The sequence below is a fragment of the Scyliorhinus torazame genome, chromosome 9 (genome assembly GCF_047496885.1).
Source record: "Scyliorhinus torazame isolate Kashiwa2021f chromosome 9, sScyTor2.1, whole genome shotgun sequence".
Lineage (NCBI taxonomy): Eukaryota > Metazoa > Chordata > Chondrichthyes > Carcharhiniformes > Scyliorhinidae > Scyliorhinus > Scyliorhinus torazame.
This window is the reverse complement of record NC_092715.1, coordinates 119,753,429-119,775,474: the sequence shown is the minus strand read 5'-3', so window position 1 is coordinate 119,775,474 and position 22,046 is coordinate 119,753,429. Positions and strand designations below refer to the sequence as shown.

Sequence of the window (22,046 nt, the reverse complement as noted above, 5' to 3'; positions counted from 1 at the left end):
GACCCTCTCCTCCCCAACCCCCATTTTTGACATTACCTTATCCTGTAGTCCCCTCAGGGGGAGGGGAGGAAAGATTGGAACCTGCCTCCGGACAAAGTCCCGTACCTGTATGTACCAAAACCCGTTCCCACCCGGCAACTCAAACTCCTCCTCTAATGCCTCCAGGCTCGGGAAGCCCTCCTCAATGAAGAGATCCCCAAATCTCTCAATCCCTGCCCGCTGCCACCTCCTAAAGCCCTGTTCAGCACCCCCCCCCCCCCCCCCCCCCCCCCGGAACAAACCGGTGATTATCACAGGATCAGTGACCACACCGACGTCCGCTCCAATCCCTCAGGGCTGCCCCCACCGGGCCTGTGGAGTACCGAGCCGCCGAGAACAGGGGCGCTGTTAGCAAAGCCTCCAAGCTCATACCCTTACACATTGCCGCCTCTGCTCGCTCCCACACCGACCCCTCCCCCACTACCCACTTCCTAACCATCGATATGTTGGCGGCACAGTAATAGTTCATAAAATTTGGAAGGGCTAAGCCCCCCTCCCTGCGCCCCCGTTCAATAAATACCTTCTTCACCCTCGGGGTCTTACCAGCCCATACAAAACCCGAGATCGCCGCGTTCATCTTCTGAAAAAAGCTTTAGGGATAAAAATTGGAAGACATTGAAAAATGAACAGCAACCTCGGGAGGACTGTCATCTTCAGTCTGCACCCTCTCCGCCAATGACAGCGGGAGCATATTCCACCTGTGGAAGTCTCTTTTCATATGCTCGGCCGCCCTGCCCAGATTTAACTTATGGAGCTGACCCCAGTCCCTGGCCACCTGGATCCCCAGGTACCTAAAACACGTACCCACCACTTTGAACGGTAACTCTCTCAGTCTCCTCTCCTGCCCTCGTGCCTGGATCGCGAACACCTCGCTCTTACCCATATTTAACTTGCAGCCCGAGAACCGACCACATTTTCCAGTATTTCCATAATTTAAGCCATCCCCTCCCACCAGCAGGTCTGTTATGTACAGGAGCAATTCGTCTGAGTAGAGCGAGACCCTATGATGGCAGAACAGACTCAATGTGCTGGATGGCCTAATTCTGCTTCTATATCTTATGGTCTAACTATCACTTCACAGACTGTAGTAAGATATCACAAATCGTACAATTATTTCAGATATCTTTCTGGCTTCTCACAAGCCAACTGCTCAGTTCTATCTGGCTTCAGTACCATTTCAGCTTTCTCTGTTCCTTTAACTGGAGGCTTCCTGGAAATTTTTCTTCATTTCTCTACTTTCCTTAAGTAGCTGTTCTTCAGATTTCTGGCACTTTCTTTCTTGCCCCTTACTAGATTGTATGGCTTTTCTTCTCGCAAAGCCGTGAGAAACATTCCCTCTTCCACTGCTAAGCTCCTTCAATAATAATAATCTTCATTAGTGTCTTAATTAGGCCTACATTAACACTGCAATGAAGTTACTGTACAAATCCCCTAGTTGCCACACTCAGGCGCCTGTTCGGGTACACGGAGGGATAATTAGAATGTCGAATTCACCTAACAAGCAAGTCTTTTGGGACTTGTTGGGGAAAACCGGAGCACCGAGAGGAAACCCATGCAGACACAGAGAGAACTGCAGACTCTGCATAGGCAGTGACCCAAGCTGGGAATTGAACCCGGGTCCCTGGTGCTGTGAAGTAACAGTGCTAACCACTGTGCCACCCAATCACTCTGCCTTCCAATTAAAACTAAACTCAAGAAGGCTTTTTCCTTAAAATTGGCCCCTGGGTTGCTAATAGCTCATTCTTTCCCCAAGCTGGTGTATACTTTTCTGCTGTAAACTCTCGGCACAAGAGAAGCAGTTTGAACTGAACCCCCGCCCCCCCTCCCTAAATTAAGCCTATTTAAATCCATAACTTATTTCTAACATTTTAACAATACAGAGATCACTTAAACCTAACTCAGTTTCCTGACAGTACGTAGAGTCTCGGTGATGGACTGGATATGTAGTTGGAAACTCATCTCGAGGTCAGCACTACCAGCGTTGCAAATGGCCTGGCTCAGCTTAAAGACAGTTGCCAAAGAGAGGATGGAAACCGCAATCAGGCAATGAAGTTTGGCAAGTAACCAGAATTTTCAATTTTTTGTCAATGTGGTGGCTCAGGATAGAAAAGCAGTGCGCAACCTGCTATGTTTTCCAACACTGGAAGAAGTGCTGGAGGCTGGTTACACACTATCACCCCGGCGGAGTGGGCTCCCGGCAATGTTGGACTTCCAGAGATCAGGGTGCAATTTTTAAAAGAGCGTAACAGAAATAAAAACAAGGTTTCCCCCAGCAGACAGGGAACCGCCCCACGGACAGGGGGATCCCCTCACCGCACCCCCCATGGGTCTCCCCAGTACTGCCTCAGTTCCAGGGGGAAGTGCAAGGGCACTGTCTGGCCAGGTGCCTCCCACCCCTGGGGAAGCACTTACCGGTGCATTCCCAGTGGGTTCCCTTTGCCAGGTTCACATTGATTCAGACCTGTTGTAAACCTCGCTGATGTGATGTGGAGTTCTGAATTTGGGAGGGGGATGAGACAGTGAGGAAGCCCTCTAATGATATTAAAATGTATTTAAATGCCAGGGACCACATTACATCACTGGCAAGGGGTGATCTCGTTGCAAGATCTCACCAGGGAGAATCTTGCTTTCGGCCTTGTGGGATGTTGCCATTTGCGCCCATGGCAAATGGGCGTGCAAAATCCCAAATGACTTTGGTCTACCAATGTTTAGTTCAAGGAAATGCCTGCTCATCAGTATTGTATGTTGTAGAAGTAATATGACAAATCAATGGAAAGGGCAGAAAGGTGATGGTGGGATAAAAACTGGGTATCGTCAGTGTATATGTGTAACCCGAAACATTTTGGGATTATGTCGCTGAGGGGCTGCATGTCGATGTGAAATAGGAAGGATGATGTTTCAGCAGAACCTGTTACAAGATAGGCTACAAGCAGTAATGTTTTCAATTAACTGGTGCAGTGTTAAGGATAGGAAGCTAAGAGAGACTTAAAATATTCTAGTCTGGAGATGATGAAAGGTAAAAATGAGGATTTTGAGAACAGTGCAGAGGCAGGTGATCTGGAGGAGGAAGTAAGCAGTCTTTAGCAGAGGAAGGGAATATACATACCTAGGAAGGCCAGAGTCAAAAGAAGAGGCTTAGGAACTGATAAGGTTGGCCGGTGAAGTGAATCCTCAGGTGATTTGAATGAAGGCTTTAAATTTGATCTGTTGGGGAGCTAAAGCAGATTTAGTGTAGAATAGGATTTGCAGTTGAGTTTGAAGAATGGTTGTTAGGAAAGCATCAAGAATTACACTGCAGTAGCCATTGCTTTTAATGACAAAAGGTATGAAAATAAGATTTCAACAGTATATGGTACATCTGCCAGAGCAGCCATGATGTAGGACACACCAAAGAATGAAAACTCACCAACCAATGCAAGGAAATCTGTTTCCCAGAAAGTAGCTCATGTTTCTAATCTCAGGGCGGCATGGTGGCGCAGTGGGTTAGCCCTGCTGCCTCACGGCGCCGAGGTCCCAGGATCGATCCCGGCTCTGGGTCACTGTCCGCGTGTTGTTTGCACATTCTCCCCGTGTTTACGTGGGTTTCGCCCCCGCAAGCCGAAGCTGTGTAGGGTAGGTGGATTGGCCTCGCTAAATTGCCCCTTAGTTGGAAAAAATGAATTGGGTACTCTAAATTTAAATTTTTAAATTTAAAAAAAAAAAGTTTCTAATCTCCATGAACCAGCCAGCTCTTCACGCTAGCAGCTGGCCATTGCCATATAAGACAGTTCTATCTAAGCAGCACAGATGTAAATATATGCTAATTGCCCATTCCTGGGAATTCCCAAAAGGCAGGAATCACCAGTTCCCAAGTTCTATTCTGTCATTATGCTGCCCGAAGTAGGAATGCAAGTCTGTAGGCCCTCATTGATTTGATCTTGATTAATAAGGGAATCAGGGGTTATGGGGGGGAAGGCAGGAGAATGGGGATGAGAAAAATATCAGCCATGATTGAATGGCGGAGCAGACTCGATGGGCTGAGTGGCCTAATTCTGCTCCTACGTCTTATGGTTACCACTTTGGTCTTAGGAACGTTAGGCAGCATTTTCCAAACCCACAGCTCCTACCATCTAGAGGACAAGAGCAGCAGATACATAGGAACACTGTCACCTGGAAGTTTACCGCCCCCCCCCCAACAAGTAACTCATCATCCTGACTTGATAATATATCACCGTTCCGTCACTGTCGTTGGGTCAAAAGCCTGGAATTCCCTCCCTAACAGCACCTCAGCACCACAGGGACTGCAGTGGTTCAAGAAGGCAGCTCACCACCACCTTCTCAATGGCTATTAGGGATGGGCAATAAAGGCTGGTCTAGCCAGTGATGCCCACATCCCGTAAATGAATGAAAAATATTAGCTCAGTCCTAAAAGCAGGAACATTCACAGAAGAATTACAATGTAGAAGCAGATAATGTGGAAATATCTGAGGCAATGAGCAATTGAAAGTCATCAATTTTTGGGACTGGCCTGATCCTTTCCAATTCTGTACTTTCCTTTGTACTCAAATACACTTCCTCAATTTTACACTTAGGCTTTGAAAATAAGAAACTGCAATTGAAAACATAATTATTGATTTATTTCATTGCTATCATCTTGACAAAAGACAGGAATTTCTTTTTGAGCAAAAGACCTGCCGCTTTAGCATACATTATATTTCCACGTTAAGTCGATATCTGTAAAGAAATTTATGACACAGAAGCAGGTTACTTCATCCAACATGTCCACGTTAGTCCAATTTTGCAGCTTCATGTGTTGACAAATTCTTATTTTGAATGTCATACTTTCTTTTTAATATAAATTCTCTCTCGAAAACAGAGCTCTGTCAAATCTACATCAGTTTAAACTCCATTCTTGTGAACCAGTAAATATGAAACACTCTTGAACATTCACGTTTCAAAGGCATACACAGTTGCAACATAATGTATCAATTATATTCATTTTATTATGGACACCAGCTCTAAATCAGAAATGCAGTGAAAAATATAACCACAGGGCACTTTTCAAAAATATCTGAATATGTTCCTAACTTAATCTAAAGCAATTATAATGTTTTGAATGTATTCCCTCCCAATTACTTCAGAACAAAGAAAAACGCAGTGCCAGTTTTGTCCTACATTACAGACCAAACAAAAACACAGCATGCTCAATGGGTTTACTATAGGAATGGTTTCAAAATAAATATAACTAAAGCCAGCAACATTAATTGATTTACTTCTTCTTCTTCTTCTTGTTCTTCTTGCCACCTTCCCCAGGTTGTGCATTCTGATCTCCTCCTCCAGCCTTCTGAGTCCTGGTCTTCAGTTTTGGAATCATTTCAGCTACATATAACATTACTGATTTGCCTGGGGAGAGGGAAGAGGCAGGAAAATCATAGAAAATGAGGACTTTCTTTAAAAATGTATCTGTGGTTTTGAAACAGCTCCTTGATTCACACTGTTATTTTCATTGCCAATAAACTCCCTCAGAGACTCAAATAATCTTAACCGTCCCTTTCTTGCCCCAAATAACCAACTGATCACTCGGAACCACTCAACCAGATAGAAAAGTATACCTTGCCGAGATTTGCCAAAAATTGGAAATTATCTCTAATAACTCATTTCTTGATAATACTAATTTTGTGTTCCCTCCCGTCCACCCCAGTCCAAAGATGTGCAGGTTAGGTGGACTGGCCATGCTAAATTGCCCCTTGGTGCCCAAAAGGTTGTGTGGGGTTACTGGGACCGGGTGGAGGAATGGGCTTCGGTAGGGTGCTCTTTCCAAGGGCCGGTGCAGACTCGATGGGCCGAATGGTCTCTTTCTGCACTGTAAATTCTATGATACTGTGAAATAATAAAAGGTTATTTATGTTAAACTTAGTGAACTTAGCATTCTTCTACCAAACTTTGGACACATTCACTCTGCCGACTGTACAGAACTCAGTCCAGAAGTGAGAGGCTTTTGAAAGTGGATCTATTCTAAATTTGACCTACTGCACATTACTAAATTTTTCCATTTAAATATCATCCTACATCAAGTTCTTGTCAATATCTTTCCACTGCGGGCAGCACGGTGGCGCAGTGGTTAGCATGGCTGACTCACGGCGCCGAGGTCCCAGGTTCGATCCCGGCTCTGGGTCATTGTCCGTGTGGAGTTTGCACATTCACCCAGTGTTTGCGTGGGTTTCGCCCCCACAACCTGGGAATTACAGGCCAGTTAGTCTTACTTCGGTGGTAGGCAAAGTAATGGAAAGGGTACTGAAGGATAGGATTTCTGAGCATCTGGAAAGATACTGCTTGATTAGGGATAGTCAGCACGGATTTGTGAGGGGTAGGTCTTGCCTTACAAATCTTATTGAATTTTTTGAGGAGGTGACCAAGCATGTGGATGAAGGTAAAGCAGTGGATGTAGTGTACATGGATTTTAGTAAGGCATTTGATAAAGTTCCCCATGGTAGGCTTATGCAGAAAGTAAGGAGGCATGGGATAGTGGGAAATTTGGCCAGTTGGATAACGAACTGGCTAACCGATAGAAGTCAGAGAGTGGTGGTGGATGGCAAATATTCAGCCTGGATCCCAGTTACCAGTGGCGTACCGCAGGGATCAGCTCTGGGTCCTCTGCTGTTTGTGATTTTCATTAATGACTTGGATGAGGGAGTTGAAGGGTGGGTCAGTAAAGTTGCAGACGATACGAAGATTGGTGGAGTTGTGGATAGTGAGGAGGGCTGTTGTCGGCTGCAAAGAGACATAGATAGGATGCAGAGCTGGGCTGAGAAGTGGCAGATGGAGTTTAACCCTGAAAAGTGTGAGGTTGTCCATTTTGGAAGGACAAATATGAATGCGGAATACAAGGTCAACGGTAGAGTTCTTGGCAATGTGGAGGAGCAGAGAGATCTTGGGGTCTATGTTCATATATCTTTGAAAGTTGCCACTCAAGTGGATAGAGCTGTGAAGAAGGCCTATGGTGTGCTAGCGTTCATTAACACAGGGATTGAATTTAAGAGCCGTGAGGTGATGATGCAGCTGTACAAAACTTTGGTAAGGCCACATTTGGAGTACTGTGTACAGTTCTGGTCGCCTCATTTTAGGAAGGATGTGGAAGCTTTGGAAAGGTGCAAAGGAGATTTACCAGGATGTTGCCTGGAATGGAGAGTAGGTCTTACGAGGAAAGGTTGAGGGTGCTAGACCTTTTCTCATTAGAACGGAGAAGGATGAGGGGCGACTTGATAGAGGTTTATAAGATGATCAGGGGAATAGATAGAGTAGACAGTCAGAGACTTTTTCCCCGGGTGGAACAAACCATTACAAGGGGACATAAATTTAAGGTGAATGGTGGAAGATATAGGAGGGATATCAGAGGTAGGTTCTTTACCCAGAGAGTAGTGGGGGCATGGAATGCACTGCCTGTGGAAGTAGTTGAGTCGGAAACATTAGGAACCTTCAAGCAGCTATTGGATAGGTACATGGATTACGGTAGAATGATATAGTGTAGATTAATTTGTTCTTAAGGGCAGCATGGTAGCATTGTGGATAGCACAATTGCTTCACAGCTCCAGGGTCCCAGGTTTGATTCCGGCTTGGGTCACTGTCTGTGCGGAGTCTGCACGTCCTCCCAGTGTGTGCGTGGGTTTCCTCCGGGAGCTCCGGTTTCCTCCCACAGTCCAAAGATGTGCGGGTTAGGTGGATTGGCCGTGATAAATTGCCCTTAGTGTCCAAAATTGCCCTTAGTGTTGGGTGGGGTTACTGGGTTATGGGGATAGGGTGGAGGTGTTGACCTTGGGTAGGGTGCTCTTTCCAAGAGCCGGTGCAGACTCAGTGGGCCGAGTGGCCTCCTTCTGCACTGTAAATCCTATGATAATCTATGATTAATCTAGGACAAAGGTTCAGCACAACATTGTGGGCTGAAGGGCCTGTTCTGTGCTGTATTTTTCTACGTTCTAGGTGGAATGGCCATGCTAAATTGCCCCTTAATTGGAAAAAATGAATTGGGTACTCTAAATTTATATATAAATTTTTTAAAATTTAAAAAAAATATATCTTTTCACTGCTTCACAGAGATGCTGCTCCAGATCATACTTCCACCCTTATTTTAAGCAATTTGCAGGTCATTCAATCCATCAACTTTGCTTCTGTGATTGCATTATTGGTAATTTCTCCCCTCTAGCTGCTCTATACCGTACCACCTTAAAGTCCCAAACAGGAAATTTACTCACCTTTCCGCTCTGATGAAGAACTACATCCAAAGTTGACCTAACTGCCCATTGTTTTAAAAATAGGAAGTTCTAAAACCGCACAATATTAAAGTTGTACTTTTCAAATTTTATAATGTGGTCCTTAATGTTGATGAAAGCAAGTAATGTCAAAATGCATGAGATCATTTTATGATGACCCCATCAATACACCACACTCATGATTATGGATATTAAATATAAAGCTTTCAATAATTTGTAAATCTCCTGAACAGCAAATATCTCAACTTTGTATACATGCTGTCGATTTCGGCGGGAGAACAGCTGGCGAGTCAGTTTCAGCAGGAGCATTGCGGAAGTGGTTGCTGGGAGGTAAGTCTGTCCTTTAAAAGCACTTGTCTTTGCAGGGGCAGGCCAGTCGATTTCGGCGTGAGAACAGCTGGTGAGTCAGTTTCAGCGGGAGCATTGCGGAAGTGGCTGCTGGGAGGTAAGTCAACCTTTAAAAGCACTTGTCTTTGCAGGGGCAGGCCAGTCGATTTCGGCGGGAGTGGAGCTGGCTGGTTAGTCAATTTCAGCAGGAGCTGAGAATTTTTCTTTTTTTTTTTAAAATTAGTTTTTTAGGCGGGAACAGGAAGTCGACCCGCGGACGTCTGGGAAGACCCTCACCAATAAATTCTGGTGGAGAGGAAACCCGAGACACTACACGTGTAGTGTCTCCCACCCGCCCTCCTCCTCCAACCTAATAATAAAACCCATTGGTACCATATTTTATTATATTATTATTATTTGTTATAAAAATTTAATTTAGTTGTTAGCCAGATCTTGGTAGAAAGTAAGAGGAATGGCAGGGAAGGGAGTGCAATGTTCCTCCTGCAGGATGTTTGAGGTGAGGGATGCAGTTAGTGTCCCTGCTGATTTTACCTGCAGGAAGTACTGCCATCTCCAGCTCCTCCAAGACCGAGTTAGGGAACTGGAGCTGGAGTTGGAAGAACTTTGGATCATTCGGGAGGCAGAAGGGGTCATAGATAGCAGCTTCAGGGAATTAGTTACACCAAAGATTGGAGATAGGTGGGTAACTGTAAGAGGGACTGGGAAAAAGCAGTCAGTGCAGGGATCCCCTGCGGTCGTTCCCCTGAGAAACAAGTATACCGCTTTGGATACTTGTGGGGGGGGGGGGGGGGGACTTACCAGGGGTAAGCCATGGGGTACGGGCCTCTGGCACGGAGTCTGTCCCTGTTGCTCAGAAGGGAAGGGGGGAAGAGGAGCAGAGCATTAGTAATTGGGGACTCTATAGTCAGGGGCACAGATAGGAGATTTTGTGGGAGCGTGAGAGACTCACGTTTGGTATGTTGCCTCCCAGGTGCAAGGGTACGTGATGTCTCGGATCGTGTTTTCCGGGTCCTTACGGGGGAGGGGGAGCAGCCCCAAGTCGTGGTCCACATTGGCACTAACGACATAGGTAGGAAAGGGGACAAGGATGTCAGGCAGGCTTTCAGGGAGCTAGGATGGAAGCTCAGAACTAGAACAAACAGAGTTGTTATCTCTGGGTTGTTGCCCGTGCCACGTGATAGTGAGATGAGGAATAGGGAGAGAGAGCATTTAAACACGTGGCTACAGGGATGGTGCAGGTGGGAGGGATTCAGATTTCTGGATAACTGGGGCTCTTTCTGGGGAAGGTGGGACCTCTACAGACAGGAAGGTCTACATCTGAACCGGAGGGGCACAAATATCCTGGGGGGGGAGATTTGTTAGTGCTCTTTGGGGGGGTTTAAACTAATGCAGCAGGGGCATGGGAACCTGGATTGTAGTTTTAGGGTAAGGGAGAATGAGAGTATAGAGGTCAGGAGCACAGATTTGACGTCGCAGGAGGGGGCCAGTGTTCAGGTAGGTGGTTTGAAGTGTGTCTACTTCAATGCCAGGAGTATACGAAACAGGGTAGGGGAACTGGCAGCATGGGTTGGTACCTGGGACTTCGATGTTGTAGCCATTTCGGAGACATGGATAGAGCAGGGACAGGAATGGATGTTGCAGGTTCCGGGGTTTAGGTGTTTTAGTAAGCTCAGAGAAGGAGGCAAAAGAGGGGGAGGTGTGGCGCTGCTAGTCAAGAGCAGTATTACGGTGGCGGAGAGGATGCTAGATGGGGACTCTTCTTCCAAGGTAGTATGGGCTGAAGTTAGAAACAGGAAAGGAGAGGTCACCCTGTTGGGAGTTTTTTTATAGGCCTCCTAATAGTTCTAGGGGTGTAGAGGAAAGGATGGCGAAGATGATTCTGGATATGAGCGAAAGTAACAGGGTAGTTATTATGGGAGACTTTAACTTTCCAAATATTGACTGGAAAAGATATAGTTCGAGTACAATAGATGGGTCGTTTTTTGTACAGTGTGTGCAGGAGGGTTTCCTGAAACAATATGTTGACAGGCCAACAAGAGGTGAGGCCACGTTGGATTTGGTTTTGGGTAATGAACCAGGCCAGGTGTTGGATTTGGAAGTAGGAGAGCACTTTGGGGACAGTGACCACAATTCGGTGACATTTACGTTAATGATGGAAAGGGATAAGTATACACCGCAGGGCAAGAGTTATAGCTGGGGGAAGGGCAATTATGATGCCATTAGACGTGACTTGGGGGGGATAAGGTGGAGAAGTAGGCTGCAAGTGTTGGGCACACTGGATAAGTGGGGCTTGTTCAAGGATCAGCTACTGCGTGTTCTTGATAAGTATGTACCGGTCAGACAGGGAGGAAGGCGTCGAGCGAGGGAACCGTGGTTTACCAAGGAAGTGGAATCTCTTGTTAAGAGGAAGAAGGAGGCCTATGTGAAGATGAAGTGTGAAGTTTCGGTTGGGGCGATGGATAGTTACAAGGTAGCGAGGAAGGATCTAAAGAGAGAGCTAAGACGAGCAAGGAGGGGACATGAGAAGTATTTGGCAGGAAAGATCAAGGAAAACCCAAAAGCTTTCTATAGGTATGTCAGGAATAAGCGAATGAATAGGGAAAGAGTAGGACCAGTCAAGGATAGGGATGGGAAATTGTGTGTGGAGTCTGAAGAGATAGGCGAGATACTAAATGAATATTTTTCGTCAGTATTCACTCAGGAAAAAGATAATGTTGTGGAGGAGAATGCTGAGCCCCAGGCTAATAGAATAGATGGCATTGAGGTACGTAGGGAAGAGGTGTTGGCAATTCTGGACAGGCTGAAAATAGATAAGTCCCCGGGACCTGATGGGATTTATCCTAGGATTCTCTGGGAGGCCAGGGAAGAGATTGCTGGACCTTTGGCTTTGATTTTTATGTCATCATTGGCTACAGGAATAGTGCCAGAAGACTGGAGGACAGCAAATGTGGTCCCTTTGTTCAAAAAGGGGAGCAGAGACAACCCCAGCAACTATAGACCGGTGAGCCTCACGTCTGTAGTGGGTAAAGTCTTGGAGGGGATTATAAGAGACAAGATTTATAATCATCTAGATCGGAATAATATGATCAGGGATAGTCAGCATGGCTTTGTGAAGGGTAGGTCATGCCTCACAAACCTTATTGAATTCTTTGAGAAGGTGACTGAACAGGTAGACGAGGGTAGAGCAGTTGATGTGGTGTATATGGATTTCAGCAAAGCGTTTGATAAGGTTCCCCACGGTAGGCTATTGCAAAAAATACGGAGGCTGGGGATTGAGGGTGATTTAGAGATGTGGATCAGAAATTGGCTAGCTGAAAGAAGACAGAGGGTGGTGGTTGATGGGAAATGTTCAGAATGGAGTACAGTCACAAGTGGAGTACCACAAGGATCTGTTCTGGGGCCGTTGCTGTTTGTCATTTTTATCAATGACCTAGAGGAAGGCGCAGAAGGGTGGGTGAGTAAATTTGCAGATGATACTAAAGTCGGTGGTGTTGTCGATAGTGTGGAAGGATGTAGCAGGTTACAGAGGGATATAGATAAGCTGCAGAGCTGGGCTGAGAGGTCGCAAATGGAGTTTAATGTAGAGAAGTGTGAGGTGATTCACTTTGGAAGGAATAACAGGAATGCGGAATATGTGGCTAATGGTAAAGTTCTTGAAAGTGTGGATGAGCAGAGGGATCTAGGTGTCCATGTACATAGATCCCTGAAAGTTGCCACCCAGGTTGATAGGGTTGTGAAGAAGGCCTATGGAGTGTTGGCCTTTATTGGTAGAGGGATTGAGTTCCGGAGTCGGGAGGTCATGTTGCAGCTGTACAGAACTCTGGTACGGCCGCATTTGGAGTATTGCGTACAGTTCTGGTCACCGCATTATAGGAAGGACGTGGAGGCTTTGGAGCGGGTGCAGAGGAGATTTACCAGGATGTTGCCTGGTATGGAGGGAAAATCTTATGAGGAAAGGCTGATGGACTTGAGGTTGTTTTCGTTGGAGAGAAGAAGGTAAAGAGGAGACTTAATAGAGGCATACAAAATGATCAGGGGGTTGGATAGGGTGGACAGTGAGAGCCTTCTCCCGCAGATGGAAATGGCTGGCACGAAGGGACATAACTTTAAACTGAGGGGTAATAGATATAGGACAGAGGTCAGAGGTAGGTTCTTTACGCAAAAGAGTAGTGAGGCCGTGGAATGCCCTACCTGCTACAGTAGTGAACTCGCCAACATTGAGGGCATTTAAAAGTTTATTGGATAAACATATGGATGATAATGGCATAGTGTAGGTTAGATGGCTTTCGTTTCGGTGCAACATCGTGGGCTGAAGGGCCTGTACTGCGCTGTATTGTTCTATGTTCTATGTTCTATGCTCCAAGCTAAGCAGGCAAAAATACTTCATGTGCTTGCAAAGTGAAGTCAGTCTTCAATTGTTGTCAGTCATTGGGCAAAATTTACTAATTTAATAATGGAAGGAGGAGTTTACTCGGTTATAACACCTGATTCAGTCTTCAATTGTTGTCAGTCATTGGGCAAAATTTACTAATTTAATAATGGAAGGAGGAGTTTACTAGGTTATAACACCTGATTAATAGGAGGTTAAAGATGCAGGAATAAAGCGATGCGGGAACACAGTGAATTAGAACTACTGCTCATGTACAGGGTAAATATGAATATAGACCAAATGGACAAAAGAACCCATTTTGGTAATTTTTTAGTATCACAGTCTAGAGAGAATAAAACAGATCAATCAGTGTCACAAGACAGAGAAGTTTCCATTTAAAATGAATACAATTCATCACTGTAACAGCCTCCCCGAACAGGCGCCGGAATGTGGCGACTAGGGGCTTTTCACAGTAACTTCATTTGAAGCCTACTTGTGACAATAAGAGATTTTCATTTCATTTTCACTGTACAAGTTGTAAGATTAAACAAGTCACTTGTAGGAAAGCGTACATATGTTGAACGGAATTTTCACGCTATCCTTACTCTCCTCCAGTACAACTAGATTCAGAAAGTTCATTGGTTTGAGGTTTATGATATTTATTCAGCTGTTTCGCACAACTTTCGAGTGCCATCATATGACTAGCAGAGATATTTGAAGCAAGATAAATCAGTTACTGCACAACAAAGCAATAGAACTTGCCTTGACAAAAAGTCTTCACTCAAAATATAGAATCATGGAATGACCGGGGGGCAGGAGGCGATTAGACCCACTGAGCCTGGGGAGTTATCCAATTAGTCCCACTCCCCTGCTCTTTCTCCACACCCTGTATATGGTTACCCTTCAGGTATTTATCCATTTCCTTCTTGATAGTTACTACTGATTCTGCTTTCACCACCTTTTCAGGCAATACACTTCAGATCACAACTCACTGCATAAATACTGTTTCCTCATGTGACTTCTACTTCTTGTTGCAAACACCTTAAATTTATCTCCTCTACCACTGGAGACAGTTCCTCCTTACTCTATGACAACCACACATAATCTTGAACAACTTTATCAAATTTATTTCTTAATCTTCTCTGCCTGAAGGAGAACCACTTCCTTTAATCTTTTCACATAACTGAAATCCTTCATCCCTGGTACCATTCCAGCAAATACCTTCTGCCTTTCCAAGGCCTTGCCATCCTTCCTAAAACATCATGCCCAGAATTGAACATAGTACTCCAGCTGAGGCTGAACCAGTATTTTATAAAAGGTTTAGTATAACTTCCTTACTTTTGCACTCTCATGATTTAATAAGGTCAAGGATCCCATCAACCTTCCCAGCTTCTGCTGCCACCTACAAACGCTTGTGTACATACATTGCCAGATATTTCTATCCCCTTTAAATCCTACCATTCAGTTTATATTGCCAGTCCTTACCAAAATATATCACTCACACTTCCGTATTAAATTTTACCTGTCATTTTATCAGTCTAAGTCCTCCTGAAGTCTGTTATCCTCAGTGATAATGAGATTGCTGAGTTCTATGTCACCTGCAAAAATTTGAAATTATGCTCCCTCTCTCCAAGTTTAGGTGATTAATATACATTAGAAAGAGAAGCGATTCCTATATAGACTCCTGAGGAACATCACAGTCTACTTATACCCACCCTGAAAAAAAATAACCATTCATCACTAGTTTTGGTTTCCAGTCCCTTAACTAAATTCCTAAGCATTCTGCCACTGTCTCTTTAATCTCATCACCCTTGATGTTGCTAACAAATCTAGGACGTGACACTTTGACAAATATTTTAATTAGTCTTTAGGTTAATAGTACTGTGATATATTTCCATGTTTATGATTAAAAACACATTATTTGCATTGAAAATAGCATTGTATTAGACATTGTTCAGGAAAAATAAAAAACACCTCATGCATATGACATGCTACATAGTTAAAAGACATTTGCACATGTTTTGCAGATTCAGTTACTTACGTGTGGGAAACTGCTCTAAACAGAAGGACCCATCCTCATTTTTCAGTTGAACCCGTATTCTGCCTCTGAATTGTACATCTCTGTTCCACTCACGTGGGTAGAGTTTATTCTGAAAATGGTGTACAAAGTATACTAATGGGATTTGGAAAAAACACCAGGAATCTTAGATACTCAATATTCAACAAAATTAACATTAAACATAATAAATACCTCCACTGCCACAATCAGTCCTGCTGCTGCACAAACATCTCTAATTTCTCCAAATGTTGGGTTTTCAACAGCCTTTACAGAAAGAAAATTACCAATGACAACAATTTCCATTGAGGTAACACATTTTAAATAAAGCATGCACTTCGGCACGTCACAGTAAATTCATGGGAGTACCGAAAACACTTTAAAATTGTTTTTACAGAAGTTTTACATTTTATGCAGTGTTCATTCAACATGGGTATGTGCATCGGTTACAATATACAATACATTTCCCTTGGTGAAAACATACCCACCCTCCTCTCCCCTTGGTTCCCCCCTCCCTCCTTGTTATTTCAGGATCTTTTCACGGGTCAGTTATTATACAGTGGGCAGTTATCTTTCACTTACATGTATGCGGTGGTTTCTCCCCCCACCTTTGTCATTTGGCCCCACCCCCTTCTCCTCTCTCCCTCCCACCCACCTCCCTCTCATCTCACTTTTGGTGTTTCTTTGGGGGTTCTGTTTCTTGTGGCCTTGCTCTGGGCTCCCGATATCTGTTCCGGCCTCCTTCCTCCTCCTCCCTCCTCTCCTCTCTTTCTTCCCCCCCCCCCCAAATCCCCCGTCTATTCTTTGATGTCGCGGAGGCTCCGTGTGCACACACTCTCTCGCTCTATTGGCCTCAAACAGATTTTGGAACAAATTGGTGAATGACCTCCACGCTCTGTGGAAGCCATCCTCTGACCCTGATAGCGAACTTGATCTTCACCAGGTGGAGAAATTCTGACAGGTCTGCCAGCCAGTCTGCAACTGTGGATGGTGCTGCGGATTGCCAGCCGAGCAGGATTCTCCGGCAGACGATTAGGGAAGCAAAAGCAAAGGTGCACCCGTCTTCCCCATGAATAGTTCTGGCTGATCCGATAGACTGCCACTCTCTGGCACGGCTCCACCCTCACCCCCACAACCTTGGACATTGCCTCGAAGGAGGCTGTCCTAAACCCGACATGTCTGGGGCATGTCCAGAATATGTAGGCATGGCTAGCCAGGCCTCCCTGGCACCGTTCACATTTGTCCTCCACCTCAGTGAAGAACCAGTTCATTCAGCGTCTTGTCAGACCTGCCTCCCATCCATTTACTCCATCTACACCTCCCGCTGCCTTGGGAAAGTGGGCAGCATAATCAAAGACCCCTCCCATCCGGCTTATTCATCTTCAACTTCTTCCATCGGGCAGGAGTTACAAAAGTCTAAGAACACCCACTAACAGATTCAAAAACAGTAGTTAACAGACACCTAAACGACCTATCTTCTCTGCTTAGTAGCACTCCACTCCTGTATGCTTCACCCAATGCCTGTGTCTATGTATTTACATTGTGTATTTGCCCCATGTATTTTCTTTTCATGTATGGAATGCTCTGACTCAACTGTACACAGAACAATACTTTCACTGTACCTCAGTACACAGGACAATAAACAAATCCAGAATCCAGGTGCGCCCTGCGCACCACTTTCTGTTGCATGAGGCTTAGCCTTGCACATGAGGAGGTAGAGTTGACCCGGTTCGGTGCTTCGCTCCAGTCCCTACCCTATTTCCGTCCCCATTTCTTTCCTTCCATTTTTCATCAAGAGGGGAGCGTGTCCTTCCTAATAATCGTCCATACAGGTCCCCGCAGTTTCCCCTCCCCAGATTGTCCATGTCCAGTTGCTCCTCTGGCATTGTGTGTCTCGGGATCTGTGGGTATGCTGTCGTCTCCTTGCGGAGAAAGTTCTTAAGCTGTAGTTGTTGGAGTTTGTTTCCGCTAGCTACCTGCAGTCCCCGTCAATTCCTCTAAGGTTGCTAGTCTGTCTTCTGGGTAAAAGTCTCCAACGGTCAGTACCCCCCCCCCCCCCCCCCCCCCCCCCCGGTCCAGTCTCCACCTCAAGATCATGTCAAGCACGGCTGGTGCGAATCTCTGGTTGCCACAGATGGGGGTCTGGTGACAGTTCGGTCAAGCAGAAGTGCTACCTCGATGGGCCGAGTGGCCTAATTCTGCTTCTATGTCTCACGGTCTATGGGTCGCCTTTGTACAGGAGCTCTCCTTCATCCTCACTTATTCAGTGTCTGGTTTCACTTATCCCCTCACTCTTTCTGCCATGGCTGCCCAGTTGTAGTACTGTCGGCTTGGGAGGGCCAGGCCCCCCATGTTTCTTTTCTTTGCAGGACTTTTGGGGGGATTGGAGTACTGAAAATTTATGCCAGGAATGATTATGCAGAGTAACCAAAAAGCTTTGTCAAGTGATAGATCTTCAGAGGCGAAGCCCCCCAGCCTGGAGGCCTGGATAAATGACATGGCAGGGTTCATAAAGTTGGAGAGGATTAAGTTCGCCTTGAGAGGGTCTGCGCAGGGGTTCTACAGGCGGTGACAACCGTTCCTAGACTATCTCGCGGAGTGCTAGAGGAAGATCGGTCAGCAGCAACCTTGGGGGAGGGGGGGGGGGGGGGTGTGGAGGGGACGTCCTGGGAAGGGGGGGGGGGGGTGGGACTGCCTGGGAGGGTGGATGAGCAAGAGATAACATGAAGGGTTGGGGAAACTGGCACGTACGGGTGAGGGCCAGTGTACAAAGCTGTGTAAATATATCATTTTGCCATGTATATATCTTGCTCGGCGCGATTTCTTTTCTTTTTTTGTTACGGGGGGGGGTGGGGGGGGGGGGGGGGTATTGTTTGTAAGGGAGAAAAATTGTGTTAAAAAACTTGAATATATATATATTTTTTTAAAGTGATGGATCTTCAGATTGGTTAACATTGGTGAGGTGCGAGGGATGGAGGGAAGAGGACGAGGTTTAGGGAGGGAAGTCCAATTGGTGGAACAAGGTACCAAAAGGTTCTGCAATTGATGGTAAAGTTAAGGGAGTGGCGATGTCCAATATCACAGAAGGTCAAGGAGAAGGGCTGGATGTCCATTTGTGCCAGGTAATCCTGTATCTGAAGTTGGTAGCTGAGGAAGCGAGGGCAAAGATGGACACCAAGCTGATTCCTGGGTTAAAAATTCTGTGAGGGAGTGAGACTAATGCTGAAATTGATATGAAAATACTCAGGTCAGGTAGCATCTCCGGAGGGAGAAACAGAGTTAATGCTCAGATCAATGACTCCATCAGAATTTTATTCATGTAATAGGTTTTGAGCAAATGTAATGGGGGAATTTCACTTCACCCTTTCGTCTCATCTGATGCTTTAACAAAACCTTTTTTTTCTTCCTTTCAGGTTTAAAGGATAACTAGCCCCAACAACTCATGTACCAACACCCCTTCAGATTATCCTTTCCCTTCACTTCCCTCTGACTCAAATCCTTCTAAGCTCACTCCTGGCTGTGTATTCATGACACTCCCGAACCTGGAGTATTTCCAACATTTTCTGCTTTCATTTCAGATTTCCAGCATCCAAAGTATTTTACTTTTGTACTAGAATTGACGGGGTTTGCAACAGCAGTCGCAGAGTCAGACAATGGAGGAGAGCTGTTAAAAGGTTGCAAGGTTGAAGCCAGTGTACTGAGAGGATTAATCTGAACAAAGTGGAGTCAAGGTGAAAACCAAAATCACTCAGAATAAGGTGATCCTTGCTGCAGAGGCTAAAGGAGAGACTGAATACATCTGGAGATAGAAAACAGTGAGAGACTTGGGGAGTGCCAGACCAAATTTCACTGAAAAATAAGGGTGATAGAAAAGGATAAGATGTTCAAAAGGAGGAGAAAGAGCTGCAGGAGTCGGGAAGAAGCCATGATGCAAACTGGAGATGAGGACCATGCCACAGTGTGGACTGCAGAATACATAGTCAGTATGGCTTTGTCAGGGGGACATCATGTCTTGCAAATTTGATTGAATTTTTGAGGAGGTGACTAGGTGTGTAGACGAGGGTGGTGCAGCTGATGTGGTCTACATGGACTTCAGTAAGGGTTTTGACCAAGTCTCACATGAGAGCCCGAGCAAGAAGACAAGAGCCCATGGGATTCAAGGCAACTTGGCAAATTGGATCCAAAATTGGCTTAGTGGCAGGAGGGAGAAGGTGATCGTCGAAGGTTGTTTTTGTAACTGGAAGCCTGTGTCCAGTGGTGATCTGCAGGGATCGGTGCTAGCTCCCTTGCTGTTTGTAGTGTACGTTAATGATCTGGATGTGAATGTAGGAGGTACGATCAGTAAGTTCGCAGATGACACAAAAATTGGTGGTGTGTTAAATACTGAGGAGGAAAGCTTTTGTAAGGGCCCCGAAGAATCCAGCACGAGTTTTAAGGATACAAAATAATAACGTTTATTTACTATAACAATATATACATAACAGTAGCAGTAACTTCCCTTGCTACCTTCTCCTTCCTCCTGGTTCCTGGACTGGCCAGCTTATTTATAGTAGGAGTTTCTCCGCCCCCCTCATTGGGGAAGTTCGTACTCCCATAGGATTGTGGGATAGTCATTAGTCCCCAGCCAATTGTCAGTAGGCAGGTTATAACATCCCTCCCCCCCCAAAGTCCAAGGAATCCACCGTAGGCCCTGGCGAAGGAAGGCGTCGAACTCGTTTGGCCGCAGGCCGGACGCCATTTGCACGCGCTGGATCTGGCGGCGTATAACGAGACGGAGACCGGCGCTTCCGTGATGAACGGCGCGGTTGTCCATCCACGGCCTGTGGACCCGAGGATTCCCCCTCTGATTCATCCTGTGTCTCCATCTCGGAGTCAGAGTCTGCTGCCTCCGTCATGTCAGCGTCTCTATCCCCATTTGGTCCCGTCACGACCAGCGCAGGCTTCGAGTGAGGCACCAGTGGAAGATTTGGAGGACTTTCCCTTGTTTCTGGTCTTTGCCGCTGTTGAACTGAGCTCTGGGGGCGGGGAATCTTTTGCGGGGATGATCTTCTGGACCGGACGTGGTCTACATGTTTTCGCTGGAGACGACCCTGGGCTTGCACTTGGTACGATATAGGGCCCGTTTGGCGAAAGATTACACCAGGAACCCATTGGGCACCACCAGCAAAATTCCGCACGAACACTGGGTCACCGGGCGCAAACTGCCGAATCGGACGATGCCGAGACAATCCCGGTCCCTGCCGTTCTTGTGTGCGGCGTACTTTTGCGCCAATGTCGGGGAAGACCATACTAAGGCGGGTGCGAAGTCTCCGGCCCATTAGGAGTTCTGCGGGAGCTACCCCAGTCACTGTATGGGGGGTGGTCCTGTACGTAAACAGAAACCGAGCCAGTCTCGTGTCCATTGATCCGGAAGACTGCTTCTTTAGGCCTCTTTTGAATGTTTGCACTGCACGCTCTGCCAACCCATTTGAAGCCGGGTGGTAAGGGGCAGTGCGGATATGGCGGATGCCGTTCATCTTTGTAAACCTGGCAAACTCCTCACTCGTGAATGGAGTGCCATTATCCGTGACCAGCACCTCGGGGAGGTCATGCGTACTAAATGATAAACGCATTTTTTCAATTGTTGCGCAGGAAGTTGTCCCCTGCATCTTATGCACCTCCAGCCATTTGGACTGGGCGTCAATTAGCAGAAGGAACATGGATCCCTGAAAAGGGCTGCGAAATCTGCATGCAAGTGTGCCCAAGGCCGCCCTGGCCATTCCCAGTGATGTAGGGGCGCGGCCGGCGGAAGCTTCTGATGCTCCTGGCAAATGGAGCAGTTTTGGGCCACCTTCTCAATGTCGGTGTCGAGGCCTGGCCACCAGACAGAACTCCGGGCCAACATTTTCATCTTGGTCACACCTGGATGCCCATTGTGCAAGTCTGATAATATCAGCTCCTGGCCTTTTTCCGGGACAATCACACGTGTCCCCCACAAGAGGATGCCGTCTTCCACGCTGAACTCTGACAGCTTGGAGGAAAATGCCCGCAACTCGCCTGGGAGCTGTCTAAGCTGCCCACCATACAGGACTATGTGCCGAACCTTTGACAAGACTGGCTCCGTCTGGGTCCACTCACGGATCTGTGATGCCGTGACAGGCAAGGTGTCCATAAAATTTAGGGTTGCGACCACCTCCCCGGTCGTGGGGGTCGACATGGGGCCGGTCGATAAAGGCAATCGGCTCAGTGTGTCGGCATTTGCTATCTGCGTACCTGGTTTGTGCTCCAGAGAATACTCATATGTAGCAAGCAACAAAGCCCAGCGCTGGATCCGTGCGGAAGCAATGGGCGGTATTGGCTTATCCTCTCTGAAGAGTCCCAGCAGGGGCTCATGATCAGTCACGATAGTGAAATGGCGGCCGCACACATACTGGTGGAAGCGTTTCACTGCGAAAACCACTGCCAGGCCCTCCTTCTCGATCTGCGCGTACTTTTTCTCCGCTGCAGTCAATGTGCGGGAGGCGAAAGCTATCGGTCGCTCGGCCCCGTTCTCCATCTTGTGGGACAGGACAGCCCCAATACCATACGGGGATGCATCACATGTGACGAGCAAAGGCTTTCACGGATCATAGTGGGTTAGTAACCCAGACGACGACAATTGTTGCTTTACCCGCCGGAAAGCGGTTTCTTGCGGCTGACCCCAAACCCAGGTGTGATTTTTCTTTAGCAGCAGGTGCAAGGGGGCCAGCGTAGTTGCCAGATTGGGGAGGAACTTCCCGTAATAGTTTACGAGACCGAGAAAAGAACGAAGATGCAAAGTGTCAGTCGGGGTGGGGGCATGTTGAATTGCACGCACCTTCTCTGCGACGGGGTGCAAACCCTCGCGGTCCACCCGATAACCTAGGTAGACTACTTCTTTTGCCTGAAATACGCACTGTGTGTGACGTAAACGGACTCCAGCCTCCGAAAGGCGTCTAAGGATAGCCTCCAGATTTTCCAAATGCTCTTG

At 46.5% G+C, this 22,046-nt stretch overlaps 1 protein-coding gene across 2 annotated transcripts in view; it reads right to left on the bottom strand.

Annotated features, from left to right (window-relative positions):
- Nucleotides 1-4,633: 4,633 nt before the first annotated feature.
- The window catches only part of srp19 (signal recognition particle 19), a 418,259-nt gene continuing 400,846 nt past the window's right edge, over nucleotides 4,634-22,046 (bottom strand). For both annotated transcript variants that reach the window (XM_072516450.1, XM_072516451.1), the window contains 3 exons: nucleotides 15,254-15,325; nucleotides 15,044-15,152; nucleotides 4,634-5,421 (listed from right to left, as the gene is read on the bottom strand). In XM_072516450.1, the coding sequence (XP_072372551.1) occupies nucleotides 5,288-5,421; nucleotides 15,044-15,152; nucleotides 15,254-15,325 (315 nt within the window). In that variant the 3' untranslated portion in view covers nucleotides 4,634-5,287. The remainder of the gene's footprint in view (nucleotides 5,422-15,043; nucleotides 15,153-15,253; nucleotides 15,326-22,046) is intronic.